At 36.6% G+C, this 18,857-nt stretch overlaps 1 protein-coding gene across 2 annotated transcripts in view; it reads right to left on the bottom strand.

Moving 5' to 3' along the window:
* Positions 1-18,857, bottom strand: part of PHIP (pleckstrin homology domain interacting protein) — a 121,982-nt gene that overhangs the window by 27,618 nt on the left and 75,507 nt on the right. For both annotated transcript variants that reach the window (XM_052781667.1, XM_052781666.1), the window contains 7 exons: positions 18,408-18,531; positions 9,725-9,865; positions 8,761-8,837; positions 7,777-8,008; positions 4,436-4,555; positions 677-784; positions 142-266 (listed from right to left, as the gene is read on the bottom strand). In XM_052781667.1, coding sequence (XP_052637627.1) covers positions 142-266; positions 677-784; positions 4,436-4,555; positions 7,777-8,008; positions 8,761-8,837; positions 9,725-9,865; positions 18,408-18,531 — 927 coding nt within the window. The remainder of the gene's footprint in view (positions 1-141; positions 267-676; positions 785-4,435; positions 4,556-7,776; positions 8,009-8,760; positions 8,838-9,724; positions 9,866-18,407; positions 18,532-18,857) is intronic.

The raw sequence follows: 18,857 nt of genomic DNA, 5'->3' as shown, positions 1-18,857 counted from the left end.
TCATAAAAAATTAATGCTTTGAATTAAACACCTCAAAAGCAAAACCTCAAGTCACAACATTAATGATAGCTTTTAACTTTCAACCTCACCCCACCCCCCGCAAGAAAGCCCCCAATTTTAATATAATATGGCTTTCCTTACTTCATGGTGAATGATCCTCCAGTTAGTTTACCCGTATCAGGGTCAAGAAAAGCTAGTTTAAGACAGCAGAGAGTAGGCAATCCCACTTCATACTTAATCCCAACTATTTTCATCAGCTCTTGCTCCTGGAATAAACAAAATGTTACGTACCACCACTGAAATTAAGATGACTATAACAACTTTCTAAAACATAAAAATATGGGTATACTGAAAAGACCAGATTTCTGCCAGAACATGTCAAAGTCAAGTGTCTGAAATTTAGTCTTTTAAAACAAGCTATTATTTCACAATGTAACTTGTTTGAAAAATATTTTGCTATGATGTGTAACCACCTCATCTGCTCAAGCAGATGCAAAAAGAAATACAGTTTAAGGTCTGATTTTATTTGACTATTTATTAAGTTAACTTTTTTGTCTTATCTTAAAATATTAAGAGCACAACATTAGAAACATCTGTATCAAGAATCTTCTTTCAGTTAGTTTCCAAACATGTTTTAATATTAAAGATACAAACAAAAATGAAAAAGAAGCCATACTCGTAATTCCATTTTATGCCATGGTTGTTTCTTGGGGTTAATACTATATATTTTGTTCTTCTTAGCCATTACAACATATGCTTCATGACCTTGTCGGAAATAGTAGACCTAGAAGTGAAATGTGACAGTTATCTAACAAAGACTCTGAGGAGCTGAAATGCCAGTATATCACTGCCATACAATGTATGTACTTTCTATTTTATCAGCAATTTTTTTCCATTCTGTTTTCCTGAAAAAGTCACAGGTTCTCAAAAAATTAAGTGGTGGACAATTAAAGCTGGTATCATAGAAACATTTACAGAAGTAGGAAAGATTTAGAACACCATTTTCCCTATGAGCAAAATATCCTAAATTATGCATGTGAGACCAAAACGAAATCAGTAACAACATCATGTATTTATCATCACACTACAGAACAATTCAATGACAGTAACATGAATTCCACTAATCCACCTGGTTATTCATCACTGTAGGACAGCCCTAAGATGACAATCAAGTACCACTAAATTCACTATCTGGCTAATCGTATCTTTTTTGAACAAGAAATATATTCTAGAAAGAAAACTCAGCTGTTTGTTATTGTTCTGGTAAGATTTTGGTGTTCGCTTCCATACCACTGAATAAACAGCCCAATAAAGACATGAACAAACTGAACACAGACATTTCAAGTGCTGATTAAAAATTTTCAAATCCTTCCACTCTAAATTTCCACGGTTCAGACATCCAGAGTCTATTAGTTTTACTTTGATCTTATTGTGTATGATACCATGTGGATGAATGTTTTTGTTATAAACCATCACTGTAATGTAGTAGTAAGGTGAAAAGCTTGAACATATATTCAAGGAACATATCTGAAATGCAAAACAGATGTTCCTCAAACTAATTAGAACAAAGATCTGATAAACAGCTGTATTCCAGGTATGATGCATTCCAAATAAAAAAAATCCTCTAAAAGTGCCCCAAGCCATAAACATGGGCTTTCCATCAAGTAGGATGAGGGAACAGTAGCTTAAATGTAAAGGTCTAACACAACAAAAAAAGCAGAGTAAAAAGCCCTCAGTAAGTTTTAAAATACATTTCTACAAATAAACACACTAATATTTGTATTTCCACATGCCTTCCAAAACTGTTGTATCATAAGACATTATAAACAACTGTCTGTCAAGTTTCTACATTAACAGTTACTGAACTTTCTTAATTTGTTTGTTTGTTTTAAATGGAGGAGGACAGCACCAAATTTTTTTTAAACTCTTGTTTTTCAGAGTATTCGATATGCAAAATATCCTCATAGGGAAAAAACGCACAGTAGTTACAGAAGGCATGAAAGCAGTGAGAATCTCCTATGCACTGTCAGAATCTAACTGGCAGGAAAAGGAACAGAGGCTAGGAGAGACAGATCTAAAATATTTCCGATTTAAGTTACACTTGCAACGTTGTGACAATTGTTTCACATACCTTCCAGTGAATCAAAACAAAAAAAATCCACTTAGTGGCACAGGCTACAAACAATTCCTCCTACACTTACTGTTTCTGCTAAACCTCTACATAAATTCAAACCACTGTTTACAGAAGTAAAACATTTTTATTTTGTAAATGGCTCTAAGCATTGCATCTGCTGTTAGACGAACAAATTAGAAAGATATCTGTGGAAAAAAGAACTTACGCCTTTTTCCAGGAAATTATATTTTTAATCTTGATAAATTCCTGCTTCTGCATGTTTGTTGGAGTACCCAGACAAAACTGTTCTTTATCGTGTTAATGGCAGAATACTACAACAAATATGCATTGCATTTCAATAATCAGACAGGGAAATTGCAGTCCAATGTGTCTGGTGTGTTTCCACTGTTCCTCAAGACACATCACAAAGGTCTGTAAATGGCAGTATTCAGAAAGGGAAAAGGGATGGTATGTGCTAGTCTTATGCACTGAGTATAACTAAATATAGCACTACTGTTTTTTCTTACTTGTTTGTACAGCTGTAAGAGAACGAATTTGAAATATCTCTCCTCCCAAATCTTATAAAACATACCAACCATCCACCAAAATGTTCGAAGGCCACACGAGACCTCTTCTCATCATATTTCTCTAAAACCGATCTTTTATTTCTGTGGATCTCAAAAGTAACTTTCTAGATGAATAGCTTCTTTTCACATCTCAAGCAAATCTGGGAAGGGCAAGTATCAGAGATGGAATTTTAGACAGAGCAGCTTGATTACAAATGTACTCTCTATTGGTGTAACTACTCCTACTTTCTAGGCACAGGACAGGAATTTCCTGTTCACCAATACAAAGCATTTTTCAGCAAAAGGATGCAGCCTACTTAGATATTCCTAGTACACACTGCACATGCTATTCAGCAGGTGCCAAACCAAACAGACCAGTTTATCTTACTAAACCGATACGATGTTAAAGCCTCCAGAGTAATATGGTACAGATAAATCCTTGGCTGCTTCACTGTATCCAGATGGTATCAGGCACCAAATATATTTATTTGGACTTGATCTTCTGAACAGCACAGTCTTCAAAACATGCTTGCTGGAGGGTATAAATACATAAGCATTTTCTCCAGTTGCAACTCTCAACTTGAAGTGCTCCTTCCCTCCCTCACTAGCAATGCTGATATAATTTTTGCATAGCTGTGCTGTGAACTGCATCAGCGAAGTGATCCAGTAAAAACAGAACTGCTTGCACATGCAACCTCTGCTCCCAATTCAGTTTCTAAGGTGGTGCCTACAAAAAGCTCTAACTCAGGGCCAAAGTTAAGCAACTTCACCATGTCAAGTATTTCTCAAAGTACATTCTGAAGGTGTGAGCTATACAAGAATGCTGTTTAGCACCTCAGAAACACGCTGCTCCCTGAAGAGTCAACAGACTACACGTTACAGCATAAGCTAGCTATTTCCTCTTATTTTAAACTGAGGGGATTTTAGGAAACATGCACAGAGTCTGGTTTTCAAGATTGCCTTCTATCTGACACTACTTATTCATACAATTCACTGTAATGGTCACATGCTATATATTCCAAAGTAGAAACTGGTGGGTGTCCTTTTGCTACTCTATTTTGAGACATCTGGGCAATGTTTACAAAGTGTTTACAGTCTAGCTCATATAAAACACATATATACAAAACTTCGCTTCTGGTTTTCTGTTGTGAGAGACCAGTAGAAGTTTTCTGATATCAGAAACACAAGTGAAAAGGACAATATTAGAGTTTTTCTTCAGAATAAATTAAAAAAAAAAACAAACAAACAACCAAAAAAAACCACCCCAAAAACCCCACCAAACCAAAACAACACCACACACAAAAAGCCACCCTCCTCACAGAGGTTTAATTCCTGGTTTTTACTTCAAGTCCCAAACCGAAGTTTTCCAAACAACTTAAGTTTGTATTTGCTTTCTTACCTATTCTTCAGCGTACAAGACGCTCTACAACTAAGGACTAGTTTCACTAGATAAAGCATCTCACACAGCTTGTATACATGTGTCATTAGGAAATGAACACAGTAAACATAGTACAAAAAGGAACCTTACTGCAACAGCATGGAATAAAAACAAGTTATAGCAACACTGTGCAGAGTATTTTTTAAGTATGGGAAAGACTAAAGGAAGTGAAAGCAAATTTTAGCCAGATCAAAGAATGTTTTGAAGAAAATCCAAAATATTCCGATAATAAATCTCTGGAAAAAATGCACAGATGAAAATAAAAAAGGCAAAAACAAGCTGAAAGAAGCAACAACACAGAGGGAAAAACTACAATACCTCATCTCCCATCTGTGGCACAAATGGGCACCGACGAGGAACAGTGTCTGTAATCCATGCCGAAGGCAGCCATTCTTCCAGTGTCAAACCATTTTCTGCCAGAACTCCTACAGCCAGCCTCTGAAGAAAAATGCACACAGAAGATTAATATGAATAAACTAACATCTGGGGAAGCCTTCTATTTTGGGAAGTTTTTTATTAAAATCAACTTCTATTTCTTAAGTATATTTAATGTAAAAAGGAAATTATTGCCAGTGTGAAGATAAATCTTACTTAACTGCTTACAGTAACACCAAGACCAAAAACATTAATAAACTGAAAAACTAAGTGAGTTTTTTAGGGTTTTTTCTAGTTTGTTGGTTTTGGGGCTGGTGGTGGCGCTCTTCTAACGAAGACTGAATTTATTAACACTCCAGTAACTACATCTCATGCCCAAAAAGATAAAACTGAAATATGCCATTCTCTTTAACCAAATTCACAGTTGCCTTGGACCATAAAACACTACAACTATACAGCTGCCTCCAATTAACGAACCCCACAAAATGAGGAGGAAGAGATTAACTAACATAAATAGAGGTAAAGCATGTGGAAATGACCCGGATTGGGTACATCCATGTTACCCACTGGCATATTTATTGTAATGTGCTGTGGAACTGCATTTTCAAATGGTACATCCACATTATGTATTTGTAATGATGCTCACTGCAGCTGCTGCTCCTAGGTGCTCGCTGCATGTCTGTATCTAATAGGCCAGATAAAGCAGTTTTTGTACAACCATTCAAGCAAGGTTGCTTTGAAGTTATTAACAGAATCTTGTGTGTGTACAGAAAGCAACCTTGGACAGTTGTACAGAAATGCACTCCATATAGCCACTGATGGAAGACTCTGCATCCTCAGACTGCAAATGGGATACTCCAACTATAACTCCAATGCACAAATTCAAATGTGGTTTCACCAGGATGGGAATGGCTTTGAGTGCACCACTGGAGCACCAGTGGGTACCACTGGAAAAAGCATACACACAGTTAAAAACAAACAATCAAAACAGAACCTCTTCATTGCAATAAATCACTAACATAGAAGCACCTTGTGGATTTTGAGGTTCAAGAAGTTCTGTCCTGGGAAAAACTGGTGCACTGCATCAGAGCAAAGCCTATCTAGCTCATTGGTGAATTATGGGAAGGTAGTAAGAAACAGCCTTTAAACAGAAAATCTCCCCTTGTTATAACTTCACACATTAATTATCAGTTTAAGACCCTCTGGAAGCCAACCCTGAACTCAGTTAATCATCAGGAAGAGACTAGTCCCAGTGAAGTTGTCTAATCATTTCTGAAACTCTACTAAATCCTTTAGTAATTAGTTCCACAACCTGATTACATGCTCAGGTGGTTTGGGGTTTTTGTTTGCTTTCAGGGGGTGGGGTAGAATGGGGAATGGGCTCTTTTTTGAGCTTCATGTCTGTGTCATTGGGTGTTACATCTCACTGTAACAAAATAAGGAAGGAAATCATTCTGCATTTATTCATTTCTAAACCATTCATAGTTTTATGTAAGTTTTTTAATAATATCTCCTCCAAACTCTCTCCCTTCTAAGAGTCAGCCTCTTTGTGTCTGCCCCAAAGAAAAAATACTCTGTACCCTTTGATCTTCCTGGGTGCTCCTTTCTTGCCCTTCTTTACTGCTGTATCATTTTTTAGATTGATTTTTGGTGGAGGGGGATTAGAAATGTAAACACCATTCAAAATCTCGACAGCCCATGCATTACTACAGAAGAATGACATTCTTTCTCCTTTCTTAATTCCCAAGATTCTGTGCCTAGCTACAAAGATGGTCAAAACTTCTTTCCTCAATGGAAAAACCCTAATTTTGATTCAGGTTCAGGAATCGGGAAGAACTTTCTACCGGTAAGGACTGTGAGCTCTCTGCCTAATAAGGAGGTAGAATCTCCACCACAAGAAACTTCAAAGACAAATATCTGTCAGGAATGACAGGTATAATTAATCCTACCTAGGGGCAGAGGGAAGAGGGATGATTTTCTGATATTCCTTCCAACCTAGTATTTTCTTGTGATTCAAGAAAGGAGCAGGTGATCTTTAAAAATCTGAAATATCCAAGTCAGATATTTTTGAAATCAAAGACCTCCTGTATCTCGATAACTGGGACCAAAACGGATGGAAGATTCCCAAAACACTCAGTTCAGCTTTAATCTAAGTGGAAATACTAGTCTCATATTTTATAATAAAAAACTATAGTAGAGGTTTCAACCATTAAAAAACAACAACAACAAAAAAAACCCCACCACCATCTATTTTCCTGATCTCATACCTTCTTCTGGTTTCAGACTGTGTAAATACCAAGATACTATTAGTATTGACACTACAACCAATGACTGCGTACAATACACAAAAAGTAGCTTAATCAGAGTAAAGACTACCACCTAACGTCCTGCACGTCACACCAAAGATTCACAGTAAAGCTGATACTATTCCAACCTGCATATTAAAACAGCTGTTTTGTAAGTCTGCCTTCTAATGAGGGCTGAAATAACCATCTTAAGGAATACCGATTGATGACTACTAATCTTATAAATATACAAAATACAGTTATTTAGTTTCTTAGATGTTACAGTTGGTTTCATTGGGTATTGCAAAAATAGAAGCTATGAGCTTATGAAAGCAATTAGTATCTACCAGATAGACCACTTCTGGGCTCTGTAAAGAAAGAATGAAGAAACAAAGTTTTCTGATCTAATGCTTAATTAAAAACAAAACAACCTCCCAAAAAGCACACTGAAATTAACAAAAGTCACTGAAAATTTCCATGTACTGATGTAAACTGGAATGATGCCATTGTATTAGAAAGCAAACAAAACACAGACAACAATAAAACCCTGATCAAGTGAAAATCCCCTTGATGAAGCATAGTGGCAAGCATAATGCAAGTATCATACATGGTGGAATTGACAGAAAAAAATTACACGATTGCACAGACCTAAAAGAAATTGCAATTAAGCAGGAAGACAGTCAGTACAGCTGAAAAAAATACAGACACATGTTACACCACTACTACATACCTCCACAGAAAGGAAGTTTCTGGTCTGAGAAAAGATGGTGTTAAGGACATTAAAGTGTTCCTTAAGTGAAACGCATCATATTTAGGAAGTGTATCATTACAGCAATCTATTATTTGACTTACAAAGGTCAGTAATTATCATTTATTATGAGTAAAAGTCATGATGTGTTTTCAAATTAGACAATATTAAGTTATATACGTAACCGAATCATTCATCTAATTCTAAGACGGTAGGACTGAGCATCCTGTAATATACAAACAATATCTAACCTTTTGTTTTCTCTCTTTGGGTTTCCTCTTCTTTGGTGATGTTGATGGTCCATCTTTCTCCTCAATACCTTTTTTCCTTTCCTTTTTCATTTGCTTCTTTTGTTTTTCAGGTCCTTCTTCATCCTCTGAACTACTTTCTGCTTTCTTTGTTTTAATTTTAGGAATTTTCTTTGGTGGTTGCAAATTGATTCCTGCATCTGCTGTCCAGTCAGAATAATCACTAGAGTAGTCACTACGTATGATATAGCAAAGAAAAAAAGGAAATTGAAAAACAAAAGTTAAAAAGCAATTCAGAGTGCATTGAATTATATAATATAACCCAATACAAGATTACAGTTAACAGTCTAGATAACTACAATATTTTAATAGTTAAAACCAGTGCCTAAAACCCTATATTCTATCTACAACTTAAATGGTAGTAAACCAAAAGCCTTGAGATCATTCAGTCTTGCAAGAAGCTTAACTCCTAGCATCACTGGAAGTAAATCCACTGTTTACTTGGTCAATTCAAGTCGATACATGTTAAAGTCTGGATATTGTTGTCAGGACTTCTGGTTTTGAATAGCTTTGAACAAAAGTTAACAAAAAATAAATCCGCTAAAGAAGAAACAAAGGATGGGTTGAAGCTACATCAATCTTTGCTCTCTAATTTCAAACCAAGGGCCAGCAGAGGCAGACACACAGCTCAGACTGACAGTCATAGGAAACTGCTACCACTTGCCTGAAGTGTGCATGTGCCTGTAAAGAACTACACTCCTGCAAAACCAATCGGAAACAATCTGCTTGTGGCAAACAAGGATGAAACCTTCCCTAAGTTTTAGTTAGTAGTATAGCTGAATATTACATCCTGAAAGTTTTAAGTTCTATTTCATCTTTTCTTCTAAATGTGCACAAGTTTTAGTTATTACTTACTAACTGTTGACAGAGAAGATTATTTAAAATTTATCAGCAGGACTCTTCTTTGTAAGATATACTGTCACTCACCTAGAACTGCCATCACTGTGCCACGCTCTTTCATCATCTTCCGATGTTCCACCACTGGCAACAACTACTTCCCCTTCCTAACAAGAGCGGTGGGGGGGTGGGGGGGCGCAAGTGCAGAGGGGGAGACAGGGAAAAAGAAAGCATTTACTTTGGAACTCAAAAAAGTCGTAATACGTGACAATATGACTAAGACTCTTCTAGGCTTTTTATGTGTTACAAACACATAGCATTATAAAAGCTTTATGTTGTTAAAAAGGCATTTTAGTTTGCAGGTAGTTACTTTAATGGACTTAATTAAATGAAAAGAAGTAAGAAAATATCTATGCCTGGACAGACACACAGTGTAGAGCAACATTTTTTTAAACACATAGCCAGTGGAGACCTGAGTGCCTCTTAATCTCCATTTTAAAAGGCTAGCTTACCTTTTTGAAAATTATTTCTAAACCTTTTAATGTAGTATTTCCACATCTTTTCAATTAACATCAAAGAAAAAACCCAGTACAAACTTTATATACTCTTATTACTCACTTCTCTACTGTAGCTACAGAAGCACAGCATGGTTGAGGCTAGAATGGACCTCTGGAGGTTGTATTATCCAACCTCCCTGTTCTAGCAGGGCCACCTAGAGCCGGTGACCATACCTGCTAGGCCATATGGGTCATACTGATACAGGCTTACAAATACAGGGAAGATTTAACATCGCACACATACACTTTGCAAAATGCCCTTACAAATGAGCATTTCTCCCTTTTGTCGATTACTTTTTAGTCAAAACTAAACACATACAACAGCATGTGAAAACCTAATTCAACATTTCAACATAATTTTTTGAAGAGGTGAAAGAAAATGCACAATGAAAAATGTAACCTGAGTTTCCACTAGAAACAATGTTTAATTAGCTGAAGCAGGAGCTTAACGAGTAGAAATGGAATATATAAGATTGCCTTATGAATAAGGATCTTACATCTGAGGAACTATGCCCATTTTCTAACTCTTCAGCAGGCCTTGCAGTTTCTTCTACCGCGTATCTCGTACGGTAGTTGTGCTGATTAGCTTGTTGTTTTCTTGAGTCGCTGGTGTCTAGTAAATGATCATGACAATGGTTCTGTGAAGACACAAAAGTCAAAATACATCATTTTTTAGTATACATTTTATTAATACATAGCATTTTCTTTAACGATAGTATTCCAGGAAGCAACTTTTGCAGTAGCAAAAAGGTAAAAGTTTCACCATCACAGCCTACAAGTCCAAAATTAAAAAGCTGCTGAAGAAAACACTCCACATGCATAGTTAGATATAAGCACCAAGCAGTTCAGTATATTCTGGAAATAATTAAAATTTCTTCCCAGATATAATAGAAAATTTTTATCTTTGATTATTAGAACTCTTCATTCTCTGCAAGGTACATATCAGTTAACTACTGATAGGCTGCTAAGAGGTTGTAACAGCTCAAAATTACACTAAAAATGGCCATTAGAGGAAAGGGGACTCTTACAGAGAACTCCAAAGTGTGTTATTTTGCAACTGAGGGGTCCGACCTGTTAGAAGAGACCCATACAATAATAACATCCCTTAGCATACAGAGATGACTGTTAGCAGGTAAAGGCCTTTACATGGTATGATGACGCATGGAAGAGTTCAAATGAATGAGTCAGTTGGAAAGAATCTGAGTTCTTATGAAGATTAGAAGAATGAAATAAGGCGGTAATTAAGAAACACTTCACACCCCAGCACAAAGAGATTTTGTCCCTCCTGTAGAATATACATAATGCAAACACTTGCTCTCAACACAAAGTGTGTAATCTTGTATTAATCCCCGACCCCTGGCAAAAAAATAAAGAGCTATGATCTCAGTTTCAAGAGTTTTGTGCTCATTTTTTCGGCATGCATATTTGAACTTTAGCCTAGGTCAGATCCGTTGAAATAGTTTCTGGAGACATTTCTAGATGTCACAAAAGGAGGTACACTTCCCCAGTGCTCTCTTTCTTCCATAAAGGAAACCTCAGATATCTATTAGGTGCTGATATGGTTGAGAAAACAGTCCCAGAAATGAAGCAAGCAGAACTGGAGCAAACCACAGAAAGATACTAATATCAGAGCCTTCTAGAAGGGCAGACTGCTTGCACCTATTACTCTTGGATTTTTTTCTTTTGTAGGAAAGAGAAGGTCTTTTCTGTCATGTATGATGAAAGTTGGTTCATAAGGTTACATTTTCTTGTCGAGGGAAAAAAAAAACACAAAACACCACACCCACTTTTTGGTGAAAACCGTACTGAAACTTGGCTAAGCAGCAGTAGCTAAGATTTGGGTTTCCTTAGCCACAACAATTTTCCTTAAAATGCAGAACTCTGATAGCTAAAGCTTTTCTTCTATCCTCCCTGTCAGAAGATACACACCTTTTTCAGGCATTGACTGCAACAGTTTAGTAGGGTAGGCCAGCACGCCAATCTGTGCAATTGCGTTACAGTTTTCAACAAAACACATAGGACCAAACTGCTCTATGCTCTATTCAGTGAGCACTGTGTTTCTGTTGTTCTGTCCAGTGAATTCAAGTTGGGGAAGCTACCATTGAGAGCACAGCTACCAGAGACACTTCTAATGGGACTGCTCAGCAATCGGCATTTTAACATTGCCCAAGACTTTTGAGACCTGGGGCATTCCTTCTTCTGGATTCAAACTGGCAGCACATACCAGATCTCCTGAAGCTGCTCTGACCTGACCCAGTACAGCTCTGAGGCAGCCCTAAGACTAGTGGCTGAGCCCATCACACAGCCTTCTGGGGCTGCTCACTTCTCGTCATGCTCTCAAGATTCACTGCTGAAGCAGAGAGGTCACAAAAGCCAGCGTTACAGCAACTTGCTGCTGGTACTGAATTGTGACTTTTTTATTATAAAGCCCATCTGCCTCTTAGCATCATGAAACATGGTATGAGGAAGCACGGGCAACAGAATGTTATCACATAAGCCCAATGAAACAAATTAGTCAAGTATCCTTCACAATAATGAGGATGTATTTTGCAGAAGCTACATTACAGCCTGACTGTAATGCTCATGTCTTCTTTCTAGAAACAAAAGTCCTAAAAATTTACATCCCCATTTCTATTCAGAGGTGAGATTTCTCAAATGGTTATTATAAATACAGCTTCTCCCTACTTATACTAGAACTATGGACCCCTGGAAAACTGAAGCACTTTGCATTACGCTTTGGTTTTGGAAAGAGTTCTTCTCTTTTGGCAGTTCAAAGCTTGAGGGGGAAAAAAAACCCAAAAAACAGCCCCAAACCCCCCAGAAGATCATTCCTTCATGAAAGCAAGTAACATCACTGTATAAATACTGGGCCATAATGATGCCAAAGGGTACCAAACTGCTTTGTGAAAGATGCAATGCCAAAACAAGAATGGAGGAAAAAAACCCGCGAAAACAAAACCACAAGTAATTATCCCTAAGTAACAGAATGACAGAATGATTGAAGTTGGAAGGGACCTCTGGATGTCACCTTGTCCAACCTCACTGCTCAAGCAGGGACCAGAAAAGGGACCGTAAGGTATACGTACATCTTCCACATCTTGTCAAAAAATGTATTTTACCATCACTCCTATTCAGCACAACTTTGCCAAAATCCGATGAGAACCTGCAAGTCAGGCAGTCCTTTACTTATCTGGGGGAGGGGCGGGGAGTGTGGAGGTTTGGCTAAAAAGATAAAGCATTACAAGCTTTTTCTGACAAAATGGAATCTATCACCAACACGTTCAACATTGACTGAGGAAACACAGTTGGTCTTCCCCATACTCCAAGATATATATATATATCCTAAAGAAAGACTTTGAAATTGGGACTCTCAACTCTAACAGAAGGCTCGGAAATAAAGCCACGATAACCTGTGATTTGAGGTTCAATCACCTCTTTCTCTCTCCATACAATCTGATGAACAGTCATATATGCTGACAAGTACCTTGTATCATATCCAAGGCTTCCAGTCAATATCAGAGCACATCTATAGATACATTAGAAACTACAGCTGCTGTCAGAACAGTTTTTCTGCAAAATACAAATGATTGCATTTCCTGTATTTGAGAAGGACAGATACAAACATGTCATCTGGACACTGCTGAGGGTCTTTGTAACACCATTGGTGAAACATACAGGGGAAACTCAGTGGTGTCCTGACAACTCAGACCACTGCATTCTCTGTCCTTACGACCCTGACTCCACCAGGAAACACAGTTTTGCTGCACATTCATACAGGGTCACAGCAATTTTGGAAAGCTTTAGCTATAGCAGTTTCATAGTATTTCTTCACCAGCAGTATCTGTTCTTTATTTGAAAATGGTTCCTCCTTCCTTAAGACAACAGGAATTAGCCTCTACTACAAAGTTAAACAGAGGCAGGGCACAAGCATATGTCCAGTATCAGAACCCCAACATTAAACAGATGTTCACAGCCTCTTTAAGACAAATAAAGGAAACTGGTTTTTTTCTCTGCGTATACTTTTCAGAACATTACATTTGAAATGTTATGCTGAAAAAAAATCAATTTGTCAAGTAGCCTACATAACTGTTTTCATTCTTGACTAGATACGCTATTTAAATTATTCAACCCAACATTGATCTCTGAACTTAAATTTTTCCTTACTGAATTTCAGTTCTTATTTTTCTGAAAAGGGGTATTTTTGCATTACAGATGTCATTAATATATACCTTTGTCCAAATTTAACATTCTTCAATGACCACGAGTTTTCCCCAGACAACAAATACAACAAATCCCCCAAGCTGTCAGGGCATAAAAGCAGTTTTTATTTCACAGAATGGTTGAGGCTGGAAGGGACAGCTGGAGGTCATCTTGTCAAACCCTCCCTGCTCAAGCAGGGCCACCCAGAGCCATTTGCCCAGGATCATGTCCAGACAGCTTTTGAGTATCTCCAAGGTTGGACACTCCACAGCCTCACTGAGCAGCCTGTGCCAGTGCTCAGTCACCCTCACCATGAAGTGCTTCCTTAAGTTCAGGCAAAACTTCCTCTGTTTCAGCAGTTTGGGCCCACTGCCTCTTGTTCTGTCATTTTCTCTTTGGCTAAAGAGCATCCTTCCGTATTCTCCTCAAGTTTGGGTCAGTACTTGTAATTACTTAGTTTTTACTCTTACCACATCACATACACGTGAGAAATTACTGAGAACTTTCCAAAAGCAGTGAAGATAACAGACACTAGGCACTAAGTGCTAGTCTTTTGGGTTTTACATTATTCTTCTCTTAACATCTTGCCAATTTATCTGGAAGTGTTTAAATAACACGTAAGTGGAAAAATTACTACTTTTGAGGAACACAACTAAGCTACCTTCAGCAAAACAGCACACACATTTCTCGTCACTGGTTTCTGTTAGTTTCCAATACAGTCATTTGCACCTGTCACAACAGAGGCCTATGCTTACTTTTGTCCATCCATAACAATCTCCAATCTTAATTCTCTGAAATTTCTGCTTCTAATTTCCACTTAATGGTAATGAAAATATTTCCATTTTTGGTTTTTTTGGTTTTTTGGGTTTTTTTACTACAACACACACCAGATCAACCCTCTAGCATACAGAAATTTCATGCTCTTTTAATATTTATTAAAATGCTCTGTCATCCTAGTAGTTTAATAAACTAATACTCTAATTACTTGGACTGGGAACATTTACCTAAGCATGTTATTTACCTCACTTCTCATCTTTGGCATGCACCTGGGAAAAAAAAATAATTTGAAATACAGTTCCACTTTGGAAATGCAAAAATTCCAATGCCACATTCTATCCTCTGCCATTAAGTTTTTTTGTTTGGTTTTTTAAAGTGTTTTTGTTTAATAATGATCAGAGAAAACCCTATTCCTCACCAATGACTTTGAAAGTCAAAATGAGTTCTTCATTCGACACCCAGATTAGTGATACTAAATACTATTCAGGTCAAAATACCCAAGCTTTTAGGCTTTCCCACACAACTCCATTAGTCCCTCAAGCAATCACATACAAACACTTCCAGTGTGACCTGTGTCAAAGAAATATGGGGTTTCTAACTTTAAATACCAGAACACTTATGTGACTTCCATCTAAGTTGCAGATACTGTTAAAGGAGAAAGACTAAGCTATAATTCTGTACTACTTTTAACATAACCTATAATGACCCTGGACTAAATATTAGTAATAGGACTTTGGAATCTCCTCAAAAAGTAATTACAGCTGCTCTGTGTTCTTCCTTACTGACCTACACTTTAGCTAAAATGCTAACATTTGTTCCTGCCCTCCTTTTCATTTTACTTGTGTATTTTTGACTCCTTTCAGTTAGAAGGGAACAGAAGAAAAATATTATTTTATCGTTATTATATGAACAGAACTGATAAATTTCAAAAGTTGATATAAAAATTACTACTTCTTACTGCTATGAATACAACTGAATTTGCATATGAGGACAATGTTTTAATACAAGCCCTGTTTACTCTGTTCCAACACCAGCTGACAGTACTGTAGAATGACATACTTTCTAGAATTCTTGACGCTGTAATTCTTAGGTCTATAGGTTACTAGAAGACAATGTTTTCCCCTGTATTTTGAGGTGTTCCCCATCTCTTCTAGATCAGAAATTCTCTCATTAAACCCTTAAGAATTCACTATGCAACACAAAAGGACTGTAGTCTCGCAACACTACTGTAATTACAAGGTATTATTATGAAAACCTACTGCATGCACTCAAGGAAAAGGAAGATTTGTACAGTACTTTCCAGTTCTATCTTCGACCTAACACAGCTTGTATTTAAAGCCACATCGTCACTGTAAAGAACAGCAACAGAAGAGCTGATATAATTAAGTTACTAATTTCTATTTAAAAAACCCCTAAAAATAGAACACAACAGTTTTTGGAGTGCAGTGAGTCTTGCTTGTCTTCCAAGGTGTGTGTTTATTACGGACACTACAGAAGACGACAATTCCAATTCACCATTCCTATTGTTCAGACACTACTGAGCAAAAGCGTTGCTCATGCTAACCATAAGCAACAATGAAAATTGCTAAAATCTGAGCAGCTTTATTTATTTGGGAGACTCAATCACTTGGGATCAAGCACCGTTGTCTTCTTGCAGACTTGCTTATTTAAAGCTCATTTGATACCTATTCATTTCTGAATCCCCCTGAGATTTATCTCAAAGGATTTGAATTACTGTACTACTCAACAACCCGAGTCCTCCAAAAAGAGACACATCTAATGAAGAATGAACTGTGGAAGAGTATGAGGTTTTTGTTCCAAGATACCATAAAAAAGTATTCTGTAGGGTTTAAAAAGGATTTATTTAAATGTTCTGATAGCGTTAGTGAATTCTGCAATAATTTCTATATGGAAAATTTACTGAAATATTCAATTGTAGAGACCATGACTGTCTGCTATTTGCTGCATTTCCTCAGGACGAAGGTGGGAAGTGACTAAAGGATTTACCAAGTTATCTTTCCCTCACGTTCTGGGCATCAGAATCCAGATCACAGACCCTCTAGGGACTGAGATAAATGAAGGACACATTCTTCTCTGGGTAAATATATGAAACTGAAGAAAGGTTTTCCTAAGCTAGCTTTTGCTCTGAAGGATTTTAAGGGCATAAATATCCACAACAAAAATATGGGGCTCAAAAGGATCCAGTGCTACCTTTAAAGTTTGGAGACGAAAAAAATTTCTCCTCTTGAGGAAACATTTTCAAAAACATCCGTATTAAGTTACTTTGTTTCAAAGATGGAATAAAAGTAATTGCTGAAATGAAAATACTGGACCAACTAGCTTACCCTGCTATTTTTACATCCTAGTGATATTTTAGGAAAATGGTAACCCAATTAGAAATTTAAGGGTAAGTTGGTATGAATTCACATTATCAGGAAGGATCTTTTGACTAGGCTGTAGCTCAAGAAAAAGAAAAAAAAAGAAACCCTTGAGCAGTGCAATCATTTAATTAACCTAAAAGGAAGTCTATAATTCAGCACTAAAACAAATCCCCTCAAGACAAGAAATAACTTTGTTAAAATCTGAATTTGTGAGGCCCATTTTCTATTATTCCCGAGAGAAAAATAAGAGTTAAAGATTTCTGATGTCCTGGTATTTCATTAATGAGCCCTGCCATGGCCACCTCCAAAACCGTAAGTGGCATAGAGCTTCTTCCCTCTATGTACAAAAACTGGAGATACAATGAAAAAATATTTGTTTGCTTTATCTTGGGCAAACACACTTAATGATAGTGACTGCAGCATTGAAATTAGCGTATCGGTATCATTTCTTAAGATAGCAATGCACACAATTTTAATGTAAGGAAGAAATTGAAGAAAAATTTAAGAAATTTAATAAAGAAATTGAAAATTATTAGGGGACTGTTTGGGGGTTAAGGAGTGTTCATTTCCCGTCTTTTCAAAGCTTTACTTTGGTTGAGTATGAAAAAAGAAGCAAAACTTAACACTCACATTTAGTATCAAGTAGAAACTTGCCCATCTCAAATTTACTCTTTCTACTGCATATAAAATTAATTCATCATTATTAAACAATATAGAAGCACTAATTTGAGATGCACTAAGCATGTGAAATTTACTTTTCAGATTGCTTTCAATCTTCGTCCCTTCCTCCCCAAGAAAGTGAATAATAAATAGCACAGGCATTAAGTATGGTACTCTGATAAAGTTAAGAGCTGCACAGTCTTTTGTATACTTGTTCTTAGTATTTCATTTCTTCATTTTTCCACCTTGAACCCCATAAATGATTTTTACTTTTCAATGGACAATTTGCAAGCATTCTCTACGGCCTGTAGTTTACTACGCTTTTGACTAAAGGTGAAACAATCTCATCTGAAGTAAGCGTACTACAAAACCCAAAGCATGGGTTCTCCTTCACAGTTGCTTAAAATTTACTTCCTTTATTACAAAATATAGTTGGTTATTTAGCTAGAAAAGCACAGATGAGCATAAGATGCATAGATAAAACTAATTTCTAACAAATGATATAAAATGATTTTTGTAAGTATAGAATATACATCCTTCACATTTTCTTAGCAGCATATAAAGGCATAAGATTACATTTTGCAAGTTCTATGAAAACATCAAGTCAGTTATGACAATTTCCTTTTTAATACAACTCATTCCCTTCTATTTTGTCTATCCTGTTTTCTTCTTTTCTGAGAAATATACTCCAGCTCTAGCAAAAAGCAGGACTTAGAAATACCCAATACAAAACCTCAATATGATTATTGGGGTACTACGAGAGAAAATACCCAATTCTGTATTTGGAGATGTATTTAAATGTGTTACGGTTAAGAACTGTGACTTGAGTTTTAATCGAACCTTTCCCCAGAACAGTATGTCAAACAGTAGACAACAGTAGCAGAATGTATTGATTAATAGTGACAGACTCCCTACAGCAAATCATGTCCCTAACACCAGATTTGCAGGGCTTCTCATTTAGGGGGTTCTAAAAGCAATCCCCATTGTTTATTCAGAATATAGTGAAACATCAGTAGAGACATGCTTCCTCATTTTGGGGAGGTAAACAAACCCCTGCTTTTTAAATTTAAAACTAAGAAGAAGAATGTAAATTTATATGGCCTAACACATTGAGTTAAAATTTTATGCTTCTTACTGCAATAAGGTACAAGTGACTATTTACCTTAGAGAAAGTAGGTATTTTGTTTTCCCTTTGAATGTGACTCGTTATGTGTTTTCTTTTCTCTTCTGACCGATACACCCTTACTTCCTCTTCTCCCTTTGCCGTTCTCCATTCTTCCTGCCTACTGGAAAAAGAAAATTGAGATGTTAACTTTAAAGCAAAATACTACAACTGAGAGGATCCATTCCAAATCAAGGAATAAGCGTTCAACATTTATAACGTTCTTTGAACAGTAGTTCTTCTCTTTACAGTCAGAATATGGCTTCAAAATTACCCTTTCTGAACAAAGTAAGAATTCAATCTTATTTCAAAAAGCTAGAACAGTTTATGTTTGACTGTGGCTAGCAGGGGTTTTCTGACTTATTGATATAAGAATCATCACAAGAGTTAATTACTGAACGAAATAATGTTCCAGTTTGCAAACCAAAATTCACCTCAGGCACCTAATGG

Source organism: Harpia harpyja, chromosome 3, assembly GCF_026419915.1.
Source record: "Harpia harpyja isolate bHarHar1 chromosome 3, bHarHar1 primary haplotype, whole genome shotgun sequence".
In the NCBI taxonomy this organism is placed as follows: Eukaryota; Metazoa; Chordata; class Aves; order Accipitriformes; family Accipitridae; genus Harpia; species Harpia harpyja.
This window is presented reverse-complemented; position numbering and strand designations above follow the sequence as displayed.